Genomic DNA, 23,858 nt, shown 5'->3' on the forward strand with positions numbered 1-23,858 from the left:
GATCCTAAGTATAGCACTTTAAAATAGTATAAAAATATAAAAGGCTCTAGATCTGTCTAGTCATTGAAAGAATAGGGAACGGTATAAAGTTTATAGGGAGAACACGCACTATCTTCACACACACCCCAATGCCTCTGTCCCTGCACTCTCCACACCAACATTGAGTGAGAAGCGCTAAAAGAGGCTGAACCAGGAACCTTCCCCACAATCAGGAACCCTGATAATGTAGCCTAACATGCTTAGCAGGCTCCATCAGACCCTTCTGGTCAACTGGAAGGATTGGGAAGTGCCTTGTTTCCTGGTGGCAAGACACTAGCAGAAGCAGGAAAGGAGCAGAGCTTGTTTACATTTAACCATTGTTTGTTTCAAACTATGATTTAATGAGAACCTGCTTAGCAATAAAGCATCCAGAAGAACTCGAGAGAGAGAAAATAAACATCTACGTGATAGTGTATCCTCAAATGTCTCACTATCCAAAGGTTCTGAGCTATTCCTGGAACTTTTGCTGTTCTCGTTCTCACTAAGAAATGATCTGGAAACAGGGGTTTCCCTCTTCAGCTAAAACGTCCCAGTCCTGAATTTGTTTTGCGCCTATTGCCCTTTGGGTACTCCTTCCTACATAATAATTTTTAAGGTGGGTTCTGTTTTCTACCAACTACTTGTAAGTTATTTGGCAAGTTTGGGGATCTAAACATAGTGGGCTTTATTTGTTTTTCAAGAGATAATTAAGTACGCCCCCCCCTCTCAAAATCAGTTTTTACTGAGACTATCTTTCTCAACAGGCTTTTTACCTGCCTTGTTACAGGACTGTTCAGAAGCTCTTCAGAGGTTAGAAAGGCCACTGGGAACACCCTTAGAATTTTTCTAGATGATAGTATTTTTTATTATTGCTTGCCTTCTGACTGGATCTTTTCCTCCAAAGGGAGGTATAAGGGGTTTTTCGAGGTGAGTGAGAGTTTATTACAATTGCTGGCCTGAAAAGGCCGTATCACTCACTCTAAACTGTAACAACAACAATCTGGCATCTTTGTGCCTTTTTGACTCTGTGACTTTTAGCATACAGTAGCCTTTTCCCCAAGTTTTCTGCGTAGCCAAAGAAGCCAAAAGATTTTACCTTTCCCCCAAACCAAGTATACAATTTGCAGAATTTTATAAATTAATAATCAAAGGTGATGTTCCCACTGTTATTCCTACCATTATAATAATATTTTAGACATATATTTGAGCTCTTAATACAGAAAGAGTAACTATATACCCAGTGCTTTTTTCTAAAAAAAAATAAATGTTTAGGGGTTCTCTCTTTTTTTACTCATATTGAAATACTGCCCCTCAATGTGGCCAAACTTAGATTCACGAAATGTTTAGGATTATGCATACCCCTGCATCCCCCCAGAAAAAAGCACTGTATATACCTACAAAATTATTATTAAAGTTAGTATTATAGTAAACTGAAGCTGAAAACTCCTGGGCATGCCAAATAAAATGTCAAGGCCACTAGATGGCACTAATGATCATACTACAAATCCAGTTTTTAAGGGATGTTGAGAAATAGCTAAAATTATTATAAAAATTATTATAAATGACTTGCCTTACAAATACCACAAACCAAATACAAACTACAAAAACGTGCATTGACAACAAATTTTACTAATATGTACAAGAGTTGTGTGTGTTATAAATTATTGCAAGTAAAACACATTTTCATATACTGCATATGTATGCTATATAAGTGACTGATTCTGTGGAGAAATTGTGCAAAAATTAGAAAACAGCCCACAAGACAATCAGCTGACGATTTGGTCTTGAAGAACACTCTGAATGGCCATTTCAAAGGCTGAGCATTTGCCAGTTTGATTTCAAACCATTGGGGGGGGGAGGGAATCACCTGACTTCAGGGAGATGAAATATCTGCCTTTCAGATCCAGTTTCCCACCCCTGTTCTGGAAACTTTAATAACATTTTTAGGATGCTGCATGTCCTAGGTCATATCCAGAGCATCCATTTAATTCAAATGTAAGGTACATGACTTCCCCCAGAGAACTCTGGAAACTGCAGTTTAAGGTGCTAGGTATTGTGCCCTTGTGAAGGGAAACTGCAGTTCCCAGGATTCTTCGTGGGAAGCTATGTACTTTAAATGTGTGTTAAATGTATGGTGTGGATGTGACCATAGCTAGAATTTTCCAGCCTGTTAAAAACTGATTTGCTGGAGGTCTGCTGAAGATGCAATGCCATCTACCTAAAATTTGCATTTCTGGAAAGTATTACCTGCATTTTTGTTGTTGTTTTTTTAAAGGATCAAACACAAATTTTAAAAAGCCATCACTTAAAACAAAGAAAAGCATATCCTAAATTTCTCCTATGATACCCTCAACCCTTAGGTTAAAATACTACTCCAAATTAAATTAGCATGAATTAAAGTTATCTACAGACACCTCTAGTGGGACCGATTGTGTTATATTCATCTTTATATAAAATGAGATAGGAAAGCTTCCTGTCTCTATGTAGAACTGCAGGTACAGGTAAGAATAAACAATGCTTTTAGAAAAATTTCTAGAAGGCAAGTGGTGACTGAAGGCTCCTTCACTGTGCCAAGATATTTCACACCTACCACAACAGATAAGACCAAATGGGATTGCATTACAGTCTTCTGAATGATGACTTTTCCCCCTATTGAGCCTGTACTCTTCAATTAGCCCACATTCTTGATGTAAACCAACCTGATTTGTCTCCGATTACAACTACAAAAGACTGCTTTTGATTTCTTATGATAGTTCCCAGTGCAAACAAAGGCCCTGAGGTGCACACAGGGCCTTTTGAAAAGGAAATTATGAATTAATATATCAGGTTCAGCCAGTGTAAGAATTCACAATGAAGCTATGTGCAGATAGAAAGACAGAGAAAACTAACTCAAGGCTTGCCACTACTGTAAGTGCCAGTGATGGGCTGTGTTTGGAAGCCGGAAGAACAGCAGTGACCTGCACAGCTGCACAGACTGCGACCCATCCTCATAGGGCAGTTTCCCCACCTGTCTTAGGGTCTCCACTCTGGATTTGTGTAGGGTTTACTCCTTAGCCTTTCCTTCTCCCGAAGATATCCCATATAGCAGGTTTAGGATCAGAGTTTTCCTTCTCCTAGATGGGCTACCTTCCCCAGTTAACTAGCCCCATCTGCCCCTCACCTCCCTCTACAGCTTGTGCAGAAACCTCCTTCTTGACTGTTAGGCCCAGTCTTGGTCTCATCTGCTCAATCTGCCAGAGCCTGTCTTCACCTGCAGGGGAAGTTCCTAACTCACCAAGGGTTTCAGACCCATCAGCAGACAAACTATCCTCAAAGAAACACAACATGTCTCCCACCAGAGGTAATACCCCTCCATCAATTTTTCCATTTCTTACCAAAGAAAAAACCATGCACACCTTCGCAAAGCCACACAATACAGAAGAGAGATGAGTGAGGCATAAAAGCTGCTTATGCACCAGTATGCCACACTCCTTCCACATAAAGCCAAAGGGCCAAATTGCATGTTATCTTCAGCACACAACCTCCATGTCCAATACATAATTTAAAAAAGGGACTATATGGTCCCATTTCCCCAACCCCAACTTGATCAACTATTAAAACTGGCCTCAAAGGCCACCTGGAGTAAAATATGAAGTGGGGATTGGAGACAGGACTCTTTATGTTTTGGCACCTCACCTCAGGAGCTCCCTTCATGTAAGTTTGCCTGCTGCTGTCGTTATGCACAGCAGTTAAGTTTTAGATGAAAACTTTTCTGTTGTTGAGTTCTTTTAGCTGGAGAAGGCAACTGTTGCTTTTATGGTAGTTTTATTGTTAATTGCCTGCTATGATTTCTAAAGAGTGGCTAGCAAATTATTCAAACAAATAAACAATATGGTTCTAAGATGGCGAATACATTTTGAGTCCAACAAACAAAGTGACCCACATTTCCCCATTCTGTTATGAATCCCTTCTCTGGAGTTTGGTAACACTAATTACTATATGTTTGACACTCATTTAGACTTATGACTCTCCCAGACTACTAGCATTTCTAGCACTGAAAGCAGTGAAGACACACAGTTATGGATGCTATGGAGATGAACAAATTGTAGCATTGCCTAATTAATATTGAATTATTCATTCCACTGAATAGCTCAAGAGGGCACCAGAAGCACTGCTATGAAGTAAGATCCAGAAAGCTTCACCATTCTAATGATAGTGCAGATGGTTCCGCCTGCTAAATACTGTATTGAACCCTGTTCTATTGTTTCAGAGCTTCATTCACAAAGTGAGGGAGGCCGTGATTCTTAGAGCTTTATGTACTATTTGGCAGCACATAAAGTGTAAATTTAGAGACTGGTTTAAAAACAAAGGATCCAAAGGGTCAAATTTCCACTGCAACACATACAATGATCACAGCACCTGGCATGTCAGGAAATGCGTTTTTTCTCATGTCGTTCCTTATCGATAATCTACATCATTTTGCCCACATAAATAAGGTTCAGACAACTTTTTGCATTCTAGTGGCAGAATTAATTATCAAGAAAAGTAGACCAAAAATCTGAAAGAAGGAAAAGCATTTTAAACTATTTTAACTTATTTTATGTGAACATTTTAAATTATTTTATGTGAACCGCCCTGAGACCTTCAGGTATAGGGCGGTATAGAAAACAAACAAACAAACAAACAAGAGTTGTACCATGTATTTTATTCATTTCAATATTTGATTTGAAAGGATCACATTTGATGAAGCCAAAGAAATTACTCAACCAACTTCATATCACAAAAGTGAATTCTTTTGTACTCTTAGCTACTGCTATTTCTTACTGGCACAATCTCCCTTCTTCTTCTTTACTGCAAGTGTCCCAATTTTTGAGCATCCATTATATCATTACCTGAACAAAATCACATGGCTTATCACAGCCAAGAAGATTAAATGACAGTTGGGGAAATGGGGCTGAAGACATCAAGAAAAAAAGAAAGGGGAATATCACACAAAAGGGCAGCACTGAAAGAACATAAATGTATTCACATTGAGTGCCAAAAATCACCCAAAACTGGCAACAGCCACAGAAATTACTACAAATGATGTAAGTAGGCTCAGCTCTGCCCTAATTGAAATGGCTTACCAAAATAGAGTAATGTCTGTACAAAACTAAAGCAGCGACCATGTGCTTGGTGTAGGTTGTTGGAGATCTGGATGCTTCTAATATATTTTAAGATTACAGAAAAATAATTCTCACTGTGCCAGGGGTAGAGGAAGGGGGGTATAGTGGAGGCAGGCTACCCCAGGTGTCACCCCTGAAGGGGGTGACAAAATGCCGGGCGGCACTCACCGAGCCATGCTTCTCTCCTGGGAGTGACGTGGTGGCTTGGGCGCCTACAGGCTCCGCACTGTCCAAAAGAGTCTGCCCGCCGCCTCCTCCTCAGCTGTAGGGCGGCTGAGTGGGAGGAGGCAGGCAGACTCCTTGGAGGCCCCGCGGAGCATCCTGCCGCGGCTCGCCCCACCCTGCGGGTGGCTGGCCCCACCCCTGGGCGCAGGGCATGCGCACCGCCCCAGGCACCCAATCGGCTTGCTCCACTGCTGCACTGTGCACCTGGACTTATCTTAATGCACCAAAGTTAATCTTTCCTACCTGGTGAATCTCTTGCCATCCATTTTCATCTTTGCAACCTACAGTAGCATGTTCATGAAGCAAGAGCTCGCAACAATATGGATCTCCTCCAACTATGGCAGTGTGATACAACGGTGTCAGTCCACAGCTGTCTTTATAATTGGGAGATGCTCCAAGCTCTAAGAGGGTCTGTAAGTAATGATAGGTTTTGAAGAATTAGACTAATAACTAAACAAAGATCTGCAGATACTATGGTTCTTATTTCTGCATAAGGCTGTACATATACTCTTCAAAAAAACCCGAACATCATGCAGGGGAGGAGAGGGAAGGTCGGTCGGTCAGCCAAGCAGACATGCTTGTGCTGACAGAATGTTTGTTTCAGTGCAACACTGAATTCCTTGCAAAGGTTTAATGAAGTTTGGGATTTTGTGATAATAGCAAAACATAACATCATATATTTGACCAAGAATGGCAGGTGACCATAGAAACAGTATTGTCAACAAAATCGTTACCTCCAACAGCACATTCAAGTAGGTTTTGAATTTTTCTAGAAGAAATGTTTTTCTTTTGTCGATCTATATTTAATGTATTTACTTTGGGATTAGAGTTTTGTTGATTATTGCAAAATGTTGTTAAGTAAAACAAAACATTAAATAAATTAATATCCAAAAATCTGTAACCTAGCACCTTTCTGACCTAGTAGGTCCCTCATCAGGAAATTTCAAAATACAGACGCTTATTCTTCTGTTCCACTGTTTGAACAACATGGCCAAAACTCCAACAAATTAAGAAATCCATGCACATTAAGTTTAAAGGGCAAACACTACAAAAGATAGTAACCCGCTGAAACGGATATTCTCTTCTAAAGTCAGATAAATGGCTGTAGCTCTATTCCCATTTTGCACAAACAGGTATTACCTATCAGGCAACAAGGTAAAGTTTCACCACCCTTTTTATTTCCACCAAAATGAATTCTTTGTTGAAAGCCAATCTTGGAAGTCCGAAGCCAACAAAAGAAACCTTTGAGTGAATGTAGATTAAAAGATCCATTAAGGATGCTGATATTTAACTCAAGCATTTTCCTTCGTACACTCTTCTATATAAAACAATGCATAATGGACATAACATATGAATTACCTTCAGGGTAAGTTGGTTCTTGGCTCTAGCTGCTTTGTGTAATGCTGTCATGCCATCTTTAGCTCTGAAATCTAAATGAGCTCCTCCATTTTTCAGGGCTTTGATAACTTCAACAGTATTGCTAAGTTGAGCTGCCAAAGTCAGTGGGGTTTCTAAAGCGAGAAAGAATGAAAAGAAAGAAATAATTATGCAACTCCTCTTAAGTCGTATAAAGCATATAAATTCAACTCACTTCATATCCACTAGACATTTCTTCATCGCAATTTACTAAAGATGTGTGTATTTTCTGCTAACACGTGAGAATTATTTACTTCATACCTCCACTTTCCAAGTCATGATAGTTAGGATCAAGTCCCCGGTCCAGCATCTTTGTTAGTTTTTCAACAGACAGGTGGTGAACGTGGTCCATACATTTTCGAAAATTAGCCTGAAAGATAGCATTATGTGAAATATTTTACTATTGTAAAATATAGAGTTTAGTTATAAGCAACAATCATCATCTACTGTGTATCCAAAATCATGAATAAAAGTATGCATATGAAACACACCTTACTGCCCATTTACTTTTGGTTTATTATTTTACTATTTTTTAGATTTTATATCTCACCCTTCCTCCAAAAGGAGACCAGGATGATATGTGTTAAACACCTATGCATAGGAATCTATTTCATTTATACATCTTTGTGTGCACACATATTAGTAAATGGTGGCAAGTGCACTGCAGGCTTAAAATAACGCCTACCCAGGGCGATAGTGTTAATGAGGCCCATGCAGAGCTTGTCTGAGGCCTGGGACAGGAGTCTTGTTCTTGGCTTGACAATGTAAGTCCAGCAGGTTCCTAGCATGGCCCCTGGGCTGGCCCAGCCCTCCAGGGCACAGGGCAAGTGTACCTGGCTGCCCCTTACCCGGGCCTGGTGTTAATGCTCTGTCATAGCCTTCAACAATCCTTCAATATATTAATGATATTAGCCTCTTAATGTTTCACCAGATCAACTAAATAAATGAAAAAAAATGTGCATAGTATCAGGTCTTATTAACAGCCTGGTTGCTATCTGCATTGTAATTTCCTTAGCTTGTTCCTATAATCGGGGGGGGGGTAACAAAAGTCGATAAAATACACCTTAAATGACATTTTCTGCTAGTCTTTATTCTTACCACATTAGAGGCTCTTCACTTAGACATACCTTTGTGTGGAGCTTGGCTAGCTGCTTTTCATCAAGATTAAATTGTCTGTACACTCTTTTCTTATACCGAAACTGAAATGGCAACATTATTTGAATGTTACTTTTCATTTTAGAAATATTCTAGAAAAAGAATAGTTATGGTGACTATTATTTTAAAAAGCAACCAGGTAAATGTTAATATGCTTTGAAGGGTCAGTTTCCATAACATTCAAGATATTGGGACAACCAACAGAATGCTTATGAGTTAATTTAGACAGTACACAAAATCATATTTCCATACTTACAAATTAACCATGGTTTAGAACTGCTTGTCAGCTTTCATTTTTTTCCAGTTCCTTTCTCTATGTGCATCTGTCTGTAGAAGCACTTCAGGTATCACAAGCCATAGTCTACACAAACCATAGTTTGGGAACTTACTTCAACCATGGTTTCCTATTCTATTTTGCTGGCTAATCATAACGTATTATTTGTCCATTTATTAATCACACCAAACAATATCTTAGCATGAACTGAACTTATAAATGTCAACTATCATGGGTGCATGTGCATCCATTAAAAACAGCAGGCCTTTAAAATGCCCAACTATAGTTGATTGCGCCCTATATACTGTATTTTTCCATGTATAAGACTATTTCCCCCCAAAAATTTAAAGATTAAAATTGGGGGTCATCTTATACACAGAATGTTGCAAGTGTTTATTTCTTAATTTTGGGCTCAAAAAATAGGGGTCATCTTATACATGGGAGCATCTTATACACAGATAAATACGGTATTTTATTGAGTTTCTTAAAAAGTATATGTTTAGGCTTACATACGCTATGGCACTTTTCATGAGGAATTCTTATGCATAAAGAACACTATGAAACTTCAAAGTTTGGGTATGTTCCTTAAGCAGAAATTTAGGGCAGCGCTGCAATAGCACAGGAAAAATTGGTATCAGATGGGTTCAGTTTCTTTCCCTGTTGTTCCTTTTTTTCTCATCTCTCCTGTGTTATCACTTTAGACCAGGGATGAGCAGATAAGTCTGTTTCAGGTCTATATCACTTTTGTGTGCGTTCATTCATTACTTGTTCTGTCCCATTTCTGCATTAAAATGTGCTTTAAAAAAATGGTTCAGCACAAAACGCACATCTAAATACATAGTTTAACCTTTCCATAAGATTCAAATTCCTAACATATTTTCTCCTAAAATATACATTAAAAAACCCTTTTGGTGCATGTGTGTTTTAACTGAAAACTACATAGCAAGATTCAGTGTGAACTCTGAAGGATAACAGTCTTCAAATCTGTACATTAGTCCAGGAGATAATGCTCTAATTCGGTCTGGATCATAATTCACAATGAATGAATTCCACGAGATCCATACTCTAGACACAAAGAAATGGGTGCTGCTGCAAATAGATGGCTGCATTCTAGCCCAACAGTAAGAAACTAATTGTTTGTGATCACCCAGAATAAACTGAAATTCCGGTCCATAGAAGAATATAGTTAACTCCTTCATAAGGACATGGAATTGTAAGGTTTTGTCATTTTGTATTCAAAGATTAGAAAAGAAATGCTTTTTAGAATACACCTGCTCTAGTCCCCTGAGGCGTGGCCTGTCAACTCACATAATTATATCTCAAATTTGAAAGCAGTGGAGTTCTATATTCTTGTACCATTCTTCTTTTAAAAATAACCTCACTTCCCCCACCCCAGATTTCTTCATTTAAACTATACAGCAGTTGCTGTTCATGCTCTCAACATGTTGCAATTTCCCCAAAACGTGTAATTATACATTGGAACCAAAGTCAAAAATAGACTTCTGTTTACTAAATGAAATTCAAAAACTACTATGCACAGATGATGAAGAAAAGGAAGATCATTAGACATGTTGATGAGCAAAATTGCCATCCTTAATCATTTACTTCAATTCTGGAGGGAGAGAAATGACCGTTAGTGTTGCCAATGTTTCCTTTAAAAAATAGTCTTGCTGCCCCATTCTCTTTCTTCTTCCCATCTCTTCCCCCTTAGGAAAGAAGATTTAGTCCAGGCATTCCTTCCTCATTCCCTAGCAAATTAACTCTGTGACAGTTGTGTCTAGAAGCAACACTACCAAAAGGTAACTGAGCAACTCTTGCTTGTGTTTTTCCAAGTGAGACCCTCCTGACCCACAACTGGCTGCAGCCTCTGCTAGGGAAAACCAACTAGAGCTATAAATTTAGGGCAACCTGGTAGGGAAGCTGCTCTATAAGTAAGAGAAATCCAAGCATCTTGGTCCCACTGACAAAGCAAACAGAAGGTAACAAACGGAGTTGACAGCTGTGTGAGAATGGCAGCATGGACTATGTTTCCCCCCTTTTGACCTAACAAATCCCATGCACCAAAGTAATTCTATTCAATATTGACAGGTATGCAAGTATAAAGTAATGTACAAATATCCCGTCTGCTAGACATTGAGCTCTTGGACCTCAGGGGACTAGTTCACTTCTGTTGGCCAAGTTGGCTGACCTGGAGAAGCTCAGAGTTGTTGATGGATGAAGCCTTCAGGGAGGCAATAGTAGCATCCCACTCCCAGAGTGCAATGTTACTCTGAGGAAGAAGGGACCTACTCCTTGAGAGACTAACAGATACCCTCTTACAGTGAGAAATTTTCTGGGGGAGCAGGAAGCTCCTTGTAGTGTGGAATATCATCATCATTAGTGGCATAGATAAATTGGGTTGGCGACAAGCAGGCACACTGAATGATTATTTGCCTGCCTGGGGCTGAGGTTGAAGATGTCGCACATTGTTTAGAACAGATAACCTGCTAGGTAGGGCTCAGGAAGAGTCAATGGTCACAGTATATGCTGGCACTAACAGCATGGGGAAATGTGGTTGTTCTGGAAGCAAAATTTAGAGCACTTTGTCAAGGATTACCAAAGAGCTAGAGACATTCTTGACAAGATCCTATGTAAGTGCCCATCATATTAGCTCCATTATTTCATTTGTAACTTTTCTCAGATCCTCTCTCTCCCCACTCAAAACAGCTTCAGCGTACCAGGATGTGAGTCTTCTGTATATACGTTATACAAGTACCTTAGGGTGAAGGGCAGTTAATAAATTAAAATCCACAACAACCTTCATACTGTTGGTACACAAACCTTAAATAAATGATTGTTCATTAAAATACCTCTAAGGTTGGAACACCCTTGTTTACAGGTTGTGGATATTCCATAAGAAGTCTTTCTTCATCCAGAAATTTCCCATCTCTCCCATTGTTCGCAGGCTGAAACAAGCCATAATTGAGAACATCTTTCAAACTTTGATTCAATGTGCAAAGAATTCGCTGCTTTGCTACCCATACAGAAGCTTCAGGATTAAATCTAATACACTTCTGAAAAACACAAAAAGTAGAAAAGGCAATTAATACACACAAAACATAAATCAATTCACATAAATTATCAGGGCTGCTACATAAGGTGAGTACCTCTTTAATTATTTAATATAAATGCTGATGCTTTATATAAAACAAACAATCTTGTCCATCCCACAAGAGATAAATAATGACATATTTCATATCTTTCTCCTTTACCTAGACATATCATATTTAAACTTTCTAAGTCACATTAGATGCTATTAAATGCAATATATGAACATTTTCAGTATACAAGCATTTCCATATGTAAACTAGACAAACATTGTGATATGGTGACTACAATGATGCAGTTCGTATGTAATATCAGGATACCATGATTGAGTGGTAGCCAAGGAAAAGGGAAGTCTGTACTTATTGTCCAAATCTGCCAAGCAGCAAGTACGCAGATGCACCAGCTCATGACTAAAAGTTGCACCACCAGCTATAGTTGAGCATGCATCTACATACAGCCCTCCTTGTTCTGCTGCTGCCATTTAACTGTGGTCTGCTAACAAGGCTTGTGTGCCCACAGAGACTGCAACTGATTTGAACAGACATGACATTATGAGCTGCATTGGATATATTATGTTTACAGATGGTCATCCATTTGGAATACTATAAGTTCTTACAAATTTCTGTTTAAGGAATAGTAGGCTGAGCTTTAGGTTCTGCTAATTACTTTTCAAACCAAAATTGAAGAAATACTGCTAATGATATAGCAGGAAAATATACAGCTGAGCAGATGCTGCAATAATACGTATCACACATTAATGCATTTATCAATGAGATGATTGCTCATGAATACAGATGTAAAGCTGTCTCCAAAATGCTTCTCTGAATTGATTTGTTTCAGAGTGCCTTTCAGTAGCAGAATTATAAGAAATGTCCTTTGACATTGGTATAAATACTCTGCCTCAAGTTTTTACATCATAGATGGATAGTGAGAGATGTGAAGCTTAAAGCATAAAATGGGAATTAACTTGAAATAAAATCAATGGAAATTAAAATATTTCATTTTTAATTTTCATTATTTATAATAATTATCCTTGGTTGTTGTTGTTTAATTGTTGTTTCTGGGTGCTGTATCCAGTGTTAGTCCTACTCAGAGCAGACCCTTTGAAGTTAAGGGACATGACTAACTTAGGTTCAGTAATTTCAATGGGTCTACTCTGAGTATAATTTAGTTAGCTACAACCCATTCATTTTAATAATTAATTGTTCATTAAAACAAGTTAATAAATACTAAAAAATTTGTAGCAGTAGGCCATTAAGGAAACTGCTGCTGAAATTACACACACACATGCACACACACACACACACACACACACACACACATATCACAATTAATAGGGGTTTTTTATACTTGTCACATGTTAAGTGAATGTAACTATCAATTTTACACCCAAAATCTAGCAATGTAAGAAGTCTAAGTACTCTTTCATTTGGGACTCTATGATATTTCCAGCACTGCCTGAACTGTTGTCCTCTTTCCCTGCACATCCAGTAGAATTCTGGTAAATCAGATGCCCAGAGAAGGAGTTCCAAGTGAGAGAAGTTAGCCAGCAGGTGGTAGCTTTCTAAATCAATCAGTCATAATCAGCAAACTGGCAGCTCTGCTGCTCCTGGCCTACTGCTGCACCACACACCAAAACCAGAAACCTTAAATACTCCTGGGAAATGATGTGATGTGATGACATTCTCTTTCTTCGATTTCCAAGGGCATTCCATGGGGAAAGGAAATGGTTTTGATTTAAATAGGATAAGTATATGGCTGGATCCACAGAACTGTGACAGTAGAAAGACTAGGCAGTTTTGCCTGAGGATGAGCAAGCTTTACGCAAGCTATACATATAACTTAGTTTTACATTAAACTTGTATATCATGTTCCACTTCCTCACATGGTAGAGGATTTGATTTTTATCTTACCTGCGGGAACTACCAGCAAAAAGAAAATAATAAGTGGAAGAGGAACTTTGGATTCCAGCCTAGGCTTTCTACCTTCCTCAAATATGATTTTCACCTTGGCATACATATTGAACTGCCCTTTTTAACCTCCAGGCAGGCAGTCCATTTAACGTAGTGATATATGAATATGTTTGCTGGCAGACATAACCCTTTCATGGAATAGCTGTGTCTAAACTACAGGAAAAAAATGTTTGACATGGCCAGTGAACTACTATCAGTGTCTGCAGGCAAAAGAGAGAGTAAAACAATGTCAATTACTATTCGAGAAAGAAATTCCACTGACAGTGGATAGGACAGCAGAACTGTGGTTAGGTGTTTTGAGTACGTTACACAGTACAGTAATATTAATAAGAAGAATAACAATTGTGTTACTGTATCTGAATCGTCTTGCTTGAAGAACAACTGTGGCATGGAAACTGTGTGGCTACTAACTTTCCAGTGTGATGGCCGCTCAGATATAATCATTGTAATTTAGAGAGCAGTGCAAGTTGAATTATAACATGCTGCTTAGAAAACATGCAGTCTTTTTAAAGGTTAAGTACAACTTATCAGGCTTTTCTCAAGTAGTAAGAGACTGCAAAATAAAAAATCCATCTACATCAACTGTTGTAAAATCTGGCATGGAATTAAGTTGAAGATTTGTAGAATGACTGGCTAAACTATTGGGGTGACATTCAACTAGGTTTTACTCAGAGTAGACTCTGAACATGCCTAAATTAAGCCCCTTAATTTCAGTGGGCCTACTCTGTTAAAGATCGATTAAATATCATATTTGTTATTAAGATATAAGGTCACAAATCATGAATATACAAAGTGGTCAAAGGAGAGTCTTAGAGCAAGTAAGCCTGTAGCACCCCAGGGACCAGTGGCCATCAGCTCCATTTCAGGATGTGCTGTTCTCAACTATAACTGCTCCATAGCTTCTGCAATAATGGGGACCAGCCCCTCCCCCACCCAGCTTGGGTTGCAGCATGACAGCTGGTCTCCGGACTGGAACAGGCTGCACACAGAAGCTGCCAAGTATCTGTATCTCTGAATGGTAGATGATAGTGTTGGTGAAGGGGCCCTACTATGCAGTAGCAGACCAGGATCTCGACCTGCATGGAATGTGCAATGCTAGCCTGAAGCACTGGAAGCCTTGCCCATTCAACTCCCAGTGTATTTGAAAAGCACTGATAAACTAGGATCTCTGCGGATCGTATTCCTTTTGTCCCACCAGAACTACTACCAAAGGAGGTAACTGCTTACAGTTGAAAATTTTACATCAGGAGCAACTGGGGGGCAGGGGCAGTGCAGGGCCACACTGCAGTCCTGCCAACAGCAGGGTCACTGATGCCTAACTGGGCAGTGGGGGGGCTTTGCAGGCACACTGACAGCTGAAAGGGATTGGCTTCCCCACTGCACCCATTCAGCCTCTACCTTGCCACTGCCGTGTCCCTGCATCAGTGGCAGATTTGAGTACTACAGCATCTTGTGCAAGGCCAAAATTTGGCACCCCACCCAACCCAGTCCTCGTGCTGTCATACCAAAGGCAGGGCTGGGAAAGCACTAACTAGGCTTTGGGAAGGAAGACTCTAGGAACTGCCAGAGCCCTTGTGCCTCTTGTCCAAAGCCACACTAGGTTTTGAGACGGCACCCCATCAGCTCAGCTCTCAGTGCATTCACACCACTTAAAGGTAAAGGTAAAAAGGACCCATGACCACTAGGTCCAGTCACGGACGACTCTGGGGTTGCGGCGCTCATCTCGCTTTGCTGGCTGAGGAAGCCGGCATACAGCTTCCGGGTCATGTGGCCAGCAGAGCAGAGCAGTACCTATTTACCTACTTGCACTTTAACGTGCTTTCAAACTGCTAGGTTGGCAGAAGCTGGGACCAAGCAACAGGAGCTCACCCTGTCGCAGGGATTCGAACCACCAACCTTCCAATCGGCAAGCCCAGGAGGCTCAGTGGTTTAGCCCACAGCGCCACCCGCATCCCTGCACACCACTTACACAGCCCTAAATCCTCCCCAGCCTGCACCATCCCTGTCGGGATAATGGCACAGCATTGCCATGCCAGCGACTCCTGCTCCTCAGCAAGAGAGGTCACCAGATATTACCTCTACGTGATCTAACAAGTCAGACCCATTTGATTCCCATTAAATGGAATAACCAGGGAAACAAGGGGGATTTGATTTAAATCAAATCGATTTAAATCACTAGTCAGTAAGATTCGATTTAAATCATTTATTTTTTTTATAGAAAGACTTATTCTTGCTGGTGTCATCTTAATATTTACAACTAGAGGAAGGTTTCATTTTTGGAATAATAAATTTTCAGAGCAGTTTTTACAGTTATATCAAAAATTACTGATTTGCTTATACTATTAGAAATACATAGACAGATAATTATGAAATTATTGTGAGGTTTAATAAGTTAACTGTTTATATTTGGACAACTTTTCTACTGTGCTTTATTGGAAGGAGAAAAACAATCATATCCTTAATAACAATTTAAACAATTTATTTAACTAAAACAGTAACAGTATAGCATATATATCTATGTTTGTTAACTGATGTGGTTAAACAATTTAAAAAAAACCTTAGACTGAGTTTTAGCACACATGAAAAACTTAAAACAAATCCTTATTTCCTGATGAATAGCCTTTGGACTATAATGTAACTTAAAGAGAAAACTATCTTTAGAAAGATTTTCCTCCAGAAGCATTTTATTTTAAAAATCCAATTTAAATTTTAAAAAATCGATTTAAATAAAAAAAAATTAAAAAAACACATTGCTTTTTATCCACCCTGCAGTGAAATGGCTTCTTTTCACTCTCTTGTCCAGCCACATCACCAATGTATGGGAAAGAAAACAGACACAACATGCCAGATGGTACTTCTCTACAGACAGCAGCAAATGAGCAACACATTCCCTGTCTCAGGCCGGAACCTGGAACACCCCTATGCCTCTGGGGCAAACACTGAACTCTCAGCATCAAACTAGATGTGGAAAAAAGAACCACAATTGTTTATTCATGTGTTTCCTCATTCACATATAAAGCATATGAGGATCCAATTTTTTTACATTAAAAGGGGTGCTGAGATGAAGACTCTGCTTTCCCAGCTACCTGTCCACAGTCAATTACTTCAAATCTGGAAAAAGCGGAAAAATGTACTACTAGTAGGAGGCAAGGCAGGAGAAGGATTTAGCTCCCTACACCTATGTGCACCTTTTAATGTTGAAAAAAAACAAAACCCACCCAGATCTGTCATATCTAATTTGACTCTCAGATTCTGCAGCACTGAATGCAACCTAAGAGATAAGACACTGCTTTTATCTAGAAGAGAGCACTCATTCTGTCTACATCAACATAATTTACAGTATATTTTGCCAGACTAACCATTTTAGTCAAAAAAGGGAAAAATAATGAAACAATGTGGTAGAATAGCAGATGATATTATAATGTGTCACATCTACCAGATAGTTGTAAAATGCCAATGTAGGCAATCGGAAAACTGTTTCCAGAGAATTAATGGTGATCTAGCATAGGTCACAGTTCCATGTAAAGGCAATAATTAACTCCTGGCAAGTACTCAAGGCTAAAACTGGTAAGGTGAACATAAGAGATTAAAATGGTGTCGGGATTTTGTAGTCCCACTACCCTGTGTACTTTGGCGTCTCACTGGTTTCAATGGGAGAGTTATACACATGCCCAAATCTCCCTCTCTCAAATCAATAAGACTAAAAAACACTTAACTGTGCCCTCCACTTATCCCCCAGTTTACTGTGAATTTAGTTTCAAGTCCCCAACCATACCTGTATTGAATAAAACCAAATGTCACTACAGTGGAGCCTCGGGTTACGTTGCCTCGGGCTTATGTCACCCTCAGCTTGAGACGGGTGCAAACCCGGAAGTCCCAGAACAGGTTACTTCCAGGTTTGCGCCATTTGCACACGTGCAGAAGCGCTAAATCGTACTAAATTGCACGTGCACAGACGCAACGCTTTGGGTTGCGGCGTTTTTGGGTTGCGGCAGGGCCTCCAGAACAGATCCCCGCCATAACCCGAGGTTCCACTGTATTGTCCTAATTTTTCCCCTGACTTATTTCTGATATACATAATTATTTTATTTTATTTACTTTTTAAAATACCATAATCAATTAAAGTAATGATTCTTGCAGCACTAAATCTGTGACTAAAATAGAAAATTAATGAGGACATACACATATTTCCTGTCAGCCCAAAGTACCCTTCCATCTCACCAGATGGTTCTTGCACTACCCATCACTTAGGAGTAAGAAAACCACATTCCTCATTTCATTTTTGTTAATTTTTATTGAATTCCAGTGGCTAAGGAGTACTTCTGAAAAATAGAGATTAAGGAATCAGAACATAGAACCCTTTCATTTAGTATTTTTAAAGAGTTCAAAATCTACATCTCAGTCCCTTTGAAAACATATTGGAAAAACATGTAAAGGAACAGAGGGAATATGCATAGAAACATCCACAAAAGGTGAGGATTTAACTCCCTGTATTCTAGGTAGCCTCTTCTTGCAAGATATGAATGAGCAAATGAAAGAATGCATGCCGTAATGATTTTCAGTCTACTTACCAAAGTAACATGCACAAGGTACATTACGCATTCCATCTTAGTTAATGTAGAAAACAAAACTGCTCTAAAATTATTGGCTTCAGTTTATGCTTCTATGATTCTACATGACAGAACTACTACCTACATGCTTTAATCATTAAACATCCTGACCAGACTCTGACATAGTTTAATTGACTACTTCAGCTCAAATCTGATGTATAGCCTTGGTCAATAAACTTTTTAATGGAGTTCACCTTACCGTCTGCTGTAGGTCAGGTATTATAATCCGCATCACTAATGTATTGCTCTTGGAGTCTTCCATTCTGCTACTTGGCTTCTCTGCGGTAGCCCTGATAGTATCGTAAATGGTTTCTTCTTTGGAGCTGTCTGATTCAGATTCCACTGAATAGTCTGAAAAACTCTGAGCCATCTCATCTTCACTTGACGTTGGACTGCGAGGCATGTTCAGCACCTCTTACTGCATTTGGCTAAAAAAGACAAAGTCAAAATCAAATTATATGGGTTAAATTCTGAATGTAGTTCAGGCAGCAGAAAGGGAGGAGGGTTGGGGGTTTTTTATCTATATAAATATTTTATCTATTTCTATTTATCAGTCAAACCAGTGTAACTGAGATATAAAAACATTTGCAGTTTAATAAAATGTGAGAGACAGTAAAGGATGGAAAACATGGTTCCTCTCAGTATCAGTAATAATTCTTCCACAGATGCAAAGTCTCTGTATAAACAACAGGATTGCCAGGCTTCTGTCTGGTGAACAATGCTATAAATTACATTTGGGAATATTACATACCTACAGGTAAAAAAATAAAAATAAAAAAGCTAATTGAAAGAAATATAATGCCCATGTATATTTCAGCCTGATTTTTTAATAAGAGCATTGGAAGAATAGCATGCAGTCCATATCATGTTAGATTTGTCCTTTTCAAGGCTATGGCAAAAGTCTATTTATTTGTCTATCTGTTTATCTATCTGTAAACTTCCCCATAGCTAATGGCCATTACAGAAAACAACTAAAAGTTAATCCGCCATTGAAATATTATATATAAAACAGGGCAAGTTTGCATGGTTATTTCAATAAATAGTAGCAACAGCAGCAGCAACACCGGCAGCAATATGGCCAATGGTCAATAATAGTTTCTTCAAGGAATGTATGTGAGGGTAAGGACCAGGATTGTAGCAGGAGCCCCTGTGTTGATTCATTTTTAAGAACTGCACAGTCAGTATGGACAAGGTCTATGCAGACTTTCAGAACTAACATGCATACATCCGGGTGGGGACTGAAGCCATGATCCTGCTCGCCCCCCACCAACATACGTTCCTTGCATGTATTCAGTGGTCTAGTGTCTCAGACTCTGTTCCCTATTCCTAAAATGCAAGTTATAATTACAATGACCAACTTTGTAAGGTTTATTATTTAATTATTAAATTTGTTTACCTGAAGATCATAGGGTGTTTTGCAACATGAAAACACAAAATACATAATAAAACAAAAACAAAGCAGTACACCCACTCCCACAAGAACTTGATTACAGAGAAATGTTTTCACTTGGTGCCTAAAGATATGTAATGAAGGCCCCAGGCAAGTCTCCCTGGGGAGAACATTCCACAAACGGGAAGCCACCACAGGAAAGGCCTATTCTCATATTCTCAGTGGTCAGGGATGATGGGAATTGTAGTCCCAAAACATCTGGTGTCAGTCAGGGCCCTACCCTCCCAAGCCAGGTGGAAGAGGCCTGCAAGGCAAGAAGCAGATCTTCCAGGACTCACAGACAAAATGAAGGTAATTAACAGTAGCAGCTGTTTGCTGTGTACTTTGCCAATATTGTAAAATGATCTTATTTGTGGTAACAGTTTTATACATTCGAGCAATGCTATCTTGTATGCAATTACTTTAGATATAATAAATCCATATTTAATAATACATGTTAAAACATTGCTTCGAAATTCTGTGTTTGAGAAGAAATCAATTTACATTGGCTTTCTTTTGAGCAGAGAATTCCTCGAGGGGATATTTCATTTTAGTATGCTTCAATGAGTTGTGGATTAATACAGCTCTCTGAAGTTTAAATTCAACAGAGAGCATAAATTCAACAGAGAGCATAAACACTGCACTGGTTTCTCTGTTCTCCCACTGACAAATGAAAATTTTTTTGGCCCGCCTGCACCATTTAAAAAGACAAAGCAAACTTCAACAGGGCTAGAAGTCAAAAGATATTTTAAATATCAGTTTTCTCCCTTCATAAAAAGCAGCTTGGATGTATAGTTCAGTGGGAACTCAGTGAAGAGGGGGGTACTGTAAATCGCATTTGCACAGCCTACAGAAGTAAAACTGAGCTGTGCAATATTCATGACTTACGCTGAATACATTGTTTGTGAAGGGGAGCACACTCTTAAACTAAGAGGAATCAAATAGACATGTTTATTTAATACATTTATGCCCCATATTTCCAAAGATTTATCAAATTATTCATAATGTGGTATCAGGATCCGGAGTCAGGAGTCAGCCAAGCAATCAGAGACTGTGGCTGCACACAACCAATCTCTCCTCTGCTCTTTTCATTCATCTGCATCTTCTGGGAGATCAGGGGGGAGGCGAGCTGGTCACAGGAGGAGAGGGAGACTTCCTGGACTCTTCGGCAGCTGGCCCTCATCTCTGTCTCCTTGCCCTCCTCCTCTCCAGCCTCTGAATCAGGACTGCTCTTTGCTCCCGCTTCTTCCTGATCACCCAACCCTGTTACCTCTCCTGCTTCTGACACCTCTTCCTCACAGTCTGCTCCTGCTCCTTCTGATTACTCATCATCATCCCACCACCAGTCCCCTGGCCCCCAGCCTTCTTCCCCTGTGGATTTCCTAGCTGGTGCCTCCCACCACTCCATGGCATCCAGCCAGTCCACGACATATGGAGAATTTGGACAGAAAGAAGTTGTTCCTCCTTTGTCATATATAAGTACACATTGGCCTGGCTCACACATTATGGTAGGCCAAACTATGGCTTACCAGGACCACATGAAAATGTGGACTCCTGACAAGCAGCCTGGATTCACTTTGCTCCTCTGCATTCTTCTCTACTCCAGCGCTACAATGAACTAAGTCAAGGTCTGGCTTAGTGTATCTTTGAACCACAGCTAATCATAGAATCATAGAGTTGGAAGAGACCACAAGGGCCATCGAGTCCAACCCCCTGCCAAGCAGGAAACACCATCAGAGCACTCCTGACATATGGTTGTCAAGCCTCTGCTTAAAGACCTCCAAAGAAGGGGACTCCACCACACTCCTTGGCAGCAAATTCCACTGTCGAACAGCTCTTACTGTCAGGAAGTTCTTCCTAATGTTTAGATGGAATCTTCTTTCTTGTAGTTTGGATCCATTGCTCCATGTCCGCTTCTCTGGAGCAGAAGAAAACAACCTTTCTCCCTCCTCTATGTGACATCCTTTTATATATTTGAACATGGCTATCATATCACCCCTTAACCTCCTCTTCTCTAGGCTAAACATGCCCAGCTCCCTTAGCCGTTCCTCATAAGGCATCGTTTCCAGGCCTTTGACCATTTTGGTTGCCCTCCTCTGGACACGTTCCAGTTTGTCAGTGTCCTTCTTGAACTGTGGTGCCCAGAACTGGACACAGTACTCCAGGTGAGGTCTGACCAGAGCAGAATACAGTGGCACTATTACTTCCCTTGATCTAGATGCTATACTCCTATTGATGAAGCCCAGAATTACATTGGCTATTTTAGCTGCCGTGTCATACTGTTGGCTCATGTCAAGTTTGTGGTCAACCAAGACTCCTAGATCCTTTTCACATGTACTGCTCTCAAGCCACGTGTCACCCATCTTGTCTTTGTGCCTCTCATTTTTTTTGCCCAAGTGCAATACTTTACATGTCTCCCTGTTAAAATTCATCTTGTTTGTTTTGGCCCAGTTCTCTAATCTGTCAAGGTCGTTTTGAAGTGTGATCCTGTCCTCTGGGGTGTTAGCCACCCCTCCCAGTTTGGTGTCATCTGCAAATTTGATCAGGATGCCCTTGAGTCCATCATCCAAGTCGTTGATAAAGATGTTGAATAAGACCGGGCCCAAGACAGAACCCTGTGGCACCCCACTAGTCACTCTTCTCCAGGATGAAGAGGAACCATTGATGAGCACCCTTTGGGTTCAGTCAGTCAGCCAGTTACAAATCCACTGAGTGGTAGCATAGTCAAGACCGCATTTTACCAGCTTCTTTACAAGAATATCATGGGGCACCTTGTCAAATGCCTTGCTGAAATCAAGGTAGGCTACATCCACTGCGTTCCCTTCATCTACCAGGCTTGTAATTCTGTCAAAAAACGAGATCAGGTTCGTCTGACATGACTTATTTTTCAGAAATCCATGCTGACTATTGGTGATCACAGCATTCCTTTCTAGGTGCTCACAGACTGTTTGCTTAATGATCTGCTTCAGAATCTTCCCTGGTATTGATGTCAGACTGACTGGGCGGTAATTATTTGGGTCCTCTCTTTTCCCCTTTTTGAAAATAGGGACAACATTTGCCCTCCTCCAGTCTGCCAGGACTTCACCTGTTCTCCAGGAATTCTCAAAGATGACTGCCAGTGGTTCTGAGATCACATCTGCCACTTCTTTTAATACTCTTGGATGCAGTTCATCTGGCCCTGGAGACTTGAATACATCTAAACTAGCCAAGTATTCTTGTACTATCTCCTTAGTTATTCTGGGCTGTGTTTCCTCTGCTGAATCATTTGCTCCAAATTCTTCAGGTCGGGCATTGTTTTCTTTATCGGAGAAGACTGAGGCAAAGAAGGCATTGAGTTCAGCCCTTTCTGTGTCCCCTGTTTGCATTTCACCATCTTCTCCTCTGAGTGACCCCACTGTTTCTTTGTTCTTCCTTTTGCTATGAACATACCCATAAAAGCCTTTTTTGTTGCTTTTAACCTCTCTAATAATGAGCTGCAGTTTGTAATGTAAAATGCAGTTTACGAATGTAAAAAAGAGAGAGCAGAGCGGAGTCATTTAGCTGTAAAAGCTTCAATGAGACTCTGCACTTTTGTGCGGCCTCGGTAAGCCATAGTTTGGCTATCTGTGACATAGACACACCATTGACATTAAGCCAGTGTCAGAACCTGAGATAGATATAATGCTTTGTGGCTCAAAGACAACCTTGTGAAAACATTTTCATAATTGTTTTATCACACTGAGTCATCTTTTAGTAAATGACCCCATCACTCATGGCCTGAAAGCACATTTAAGGAGACGTGCTAGGAAAAAATCTGAGGGGAGAAAGAAAGTAAAAGGCAGACTTTTGTTTCTTGTGGTCCAGTTTGCACACAATTTTCAGTCATAGTTTATTGCGGTAGTTCAGTGCAAATGAGCAGCATGCTGTTAGATACTGTTGAACTTGCTCTTTCCAAAGCCAGGAGGCAGCAAACCAGAGGTTGGCTTACCAATAGCAGATGTGGCCTCTTTCCCCCAAGTAAACCAAGTGGTAAGACAAAGAACAAATCTTGAATTTTTGCTTGTGGTTTGTTTGAAAAGAAACAGAATTCAAGCAACAGCTCACATATAATGCTAAACCAGCCTCTGGTTTTTTCCCCTTCCAGCTTTCATCAGCACACTGTTCATTCACATTAAACCCCAATTTACTTTTAACTATGATTTAACATTATGCACAAATCAGGCCAGAAATGGCTTCAGACATAATTGCTTTCTCTGCGAGCTCCAAGATTTATAGAAACAGTGGCACTAACAGTGTAAATGAAGAATAGGTGTTTTTGTAATCCAATCTTTTGCATTACAGGAATAAACATATTAAATGCTGGTTTCAATCTTCATTAAATACACACAGAGAGAAGGATTTTATTTCTATTGCAATATATTGATACATTAGTGGTGCAAATTTACTAAACAATGTTACTGCAAATGTTACAGAATTGCATTAACACATCATTAAGATGTGATGAACACCAGCACGAGAAAGAAATTTAAATTGTTCATTCTAGCTAGC

At 39.8% G+C, this 23,858-nt stretch overlaps 1 protein-coding gene across 7 annotated transcripts in view; it reads right to left on the minus strand.

Moving 5' to 3' along the window:
- SHANK2 (SH3 and multiple ankyrin repeat domains 2) overlaps positions 1 to 23,858 on the minus strand; it is a 338,706-nt gene that overhangs the window by 271,488 nt on the left and 43,360 nt on the right. For all 7 annotated transcript variants that reach the window (XM_083601126.1, XM_083601124.1, XM_083601130.1 and 4 more), the window contains exons 2-7: positions 18,102 to 18,330; positions 11,082 to 11,285; positions 7,931 to 8,002; positions 7,065 to 7,173; positions 6,747 to 6,898; positions 5,631 to 5,798 (exon numbers count right to left, since the gene is read on the minus strand). In XM_083601126.1, the coding sequence (XP_083457252.1) occupies positions 5,631 to 5,798; positions 6,747 to 6,898; positions 7,065 to 7,173; positions 7,931 to 8,002; positions 11,082 to 11,285; positions 18,102 to 18,305 (909 nt within the window). In that variant the 5' untranslated portion in view covers positions 18,306 to 18,330. The remainder of the gene's footprint in view (positions 1 to 5,630; positions 5,799 to 6,746; positions 6,899 to 7,064; positions 7,174 to 7,930; positions 8,003 to 11,081; positions 11,286 to 18,101; positions 18,331 to 23,858) is intronic.

The sequence above is a fragment of the Podarcis filfolensis genome (assembly GCF_964270895.1).
Source record: "Podarcis filfolensis genome assembly, chromosome: 1".
NCBI lineage: Eukaryota > Metazoa > Chordata > Lepidosauria > Squamata > Lacertidae > Podarcis > Podarcis filfolensis.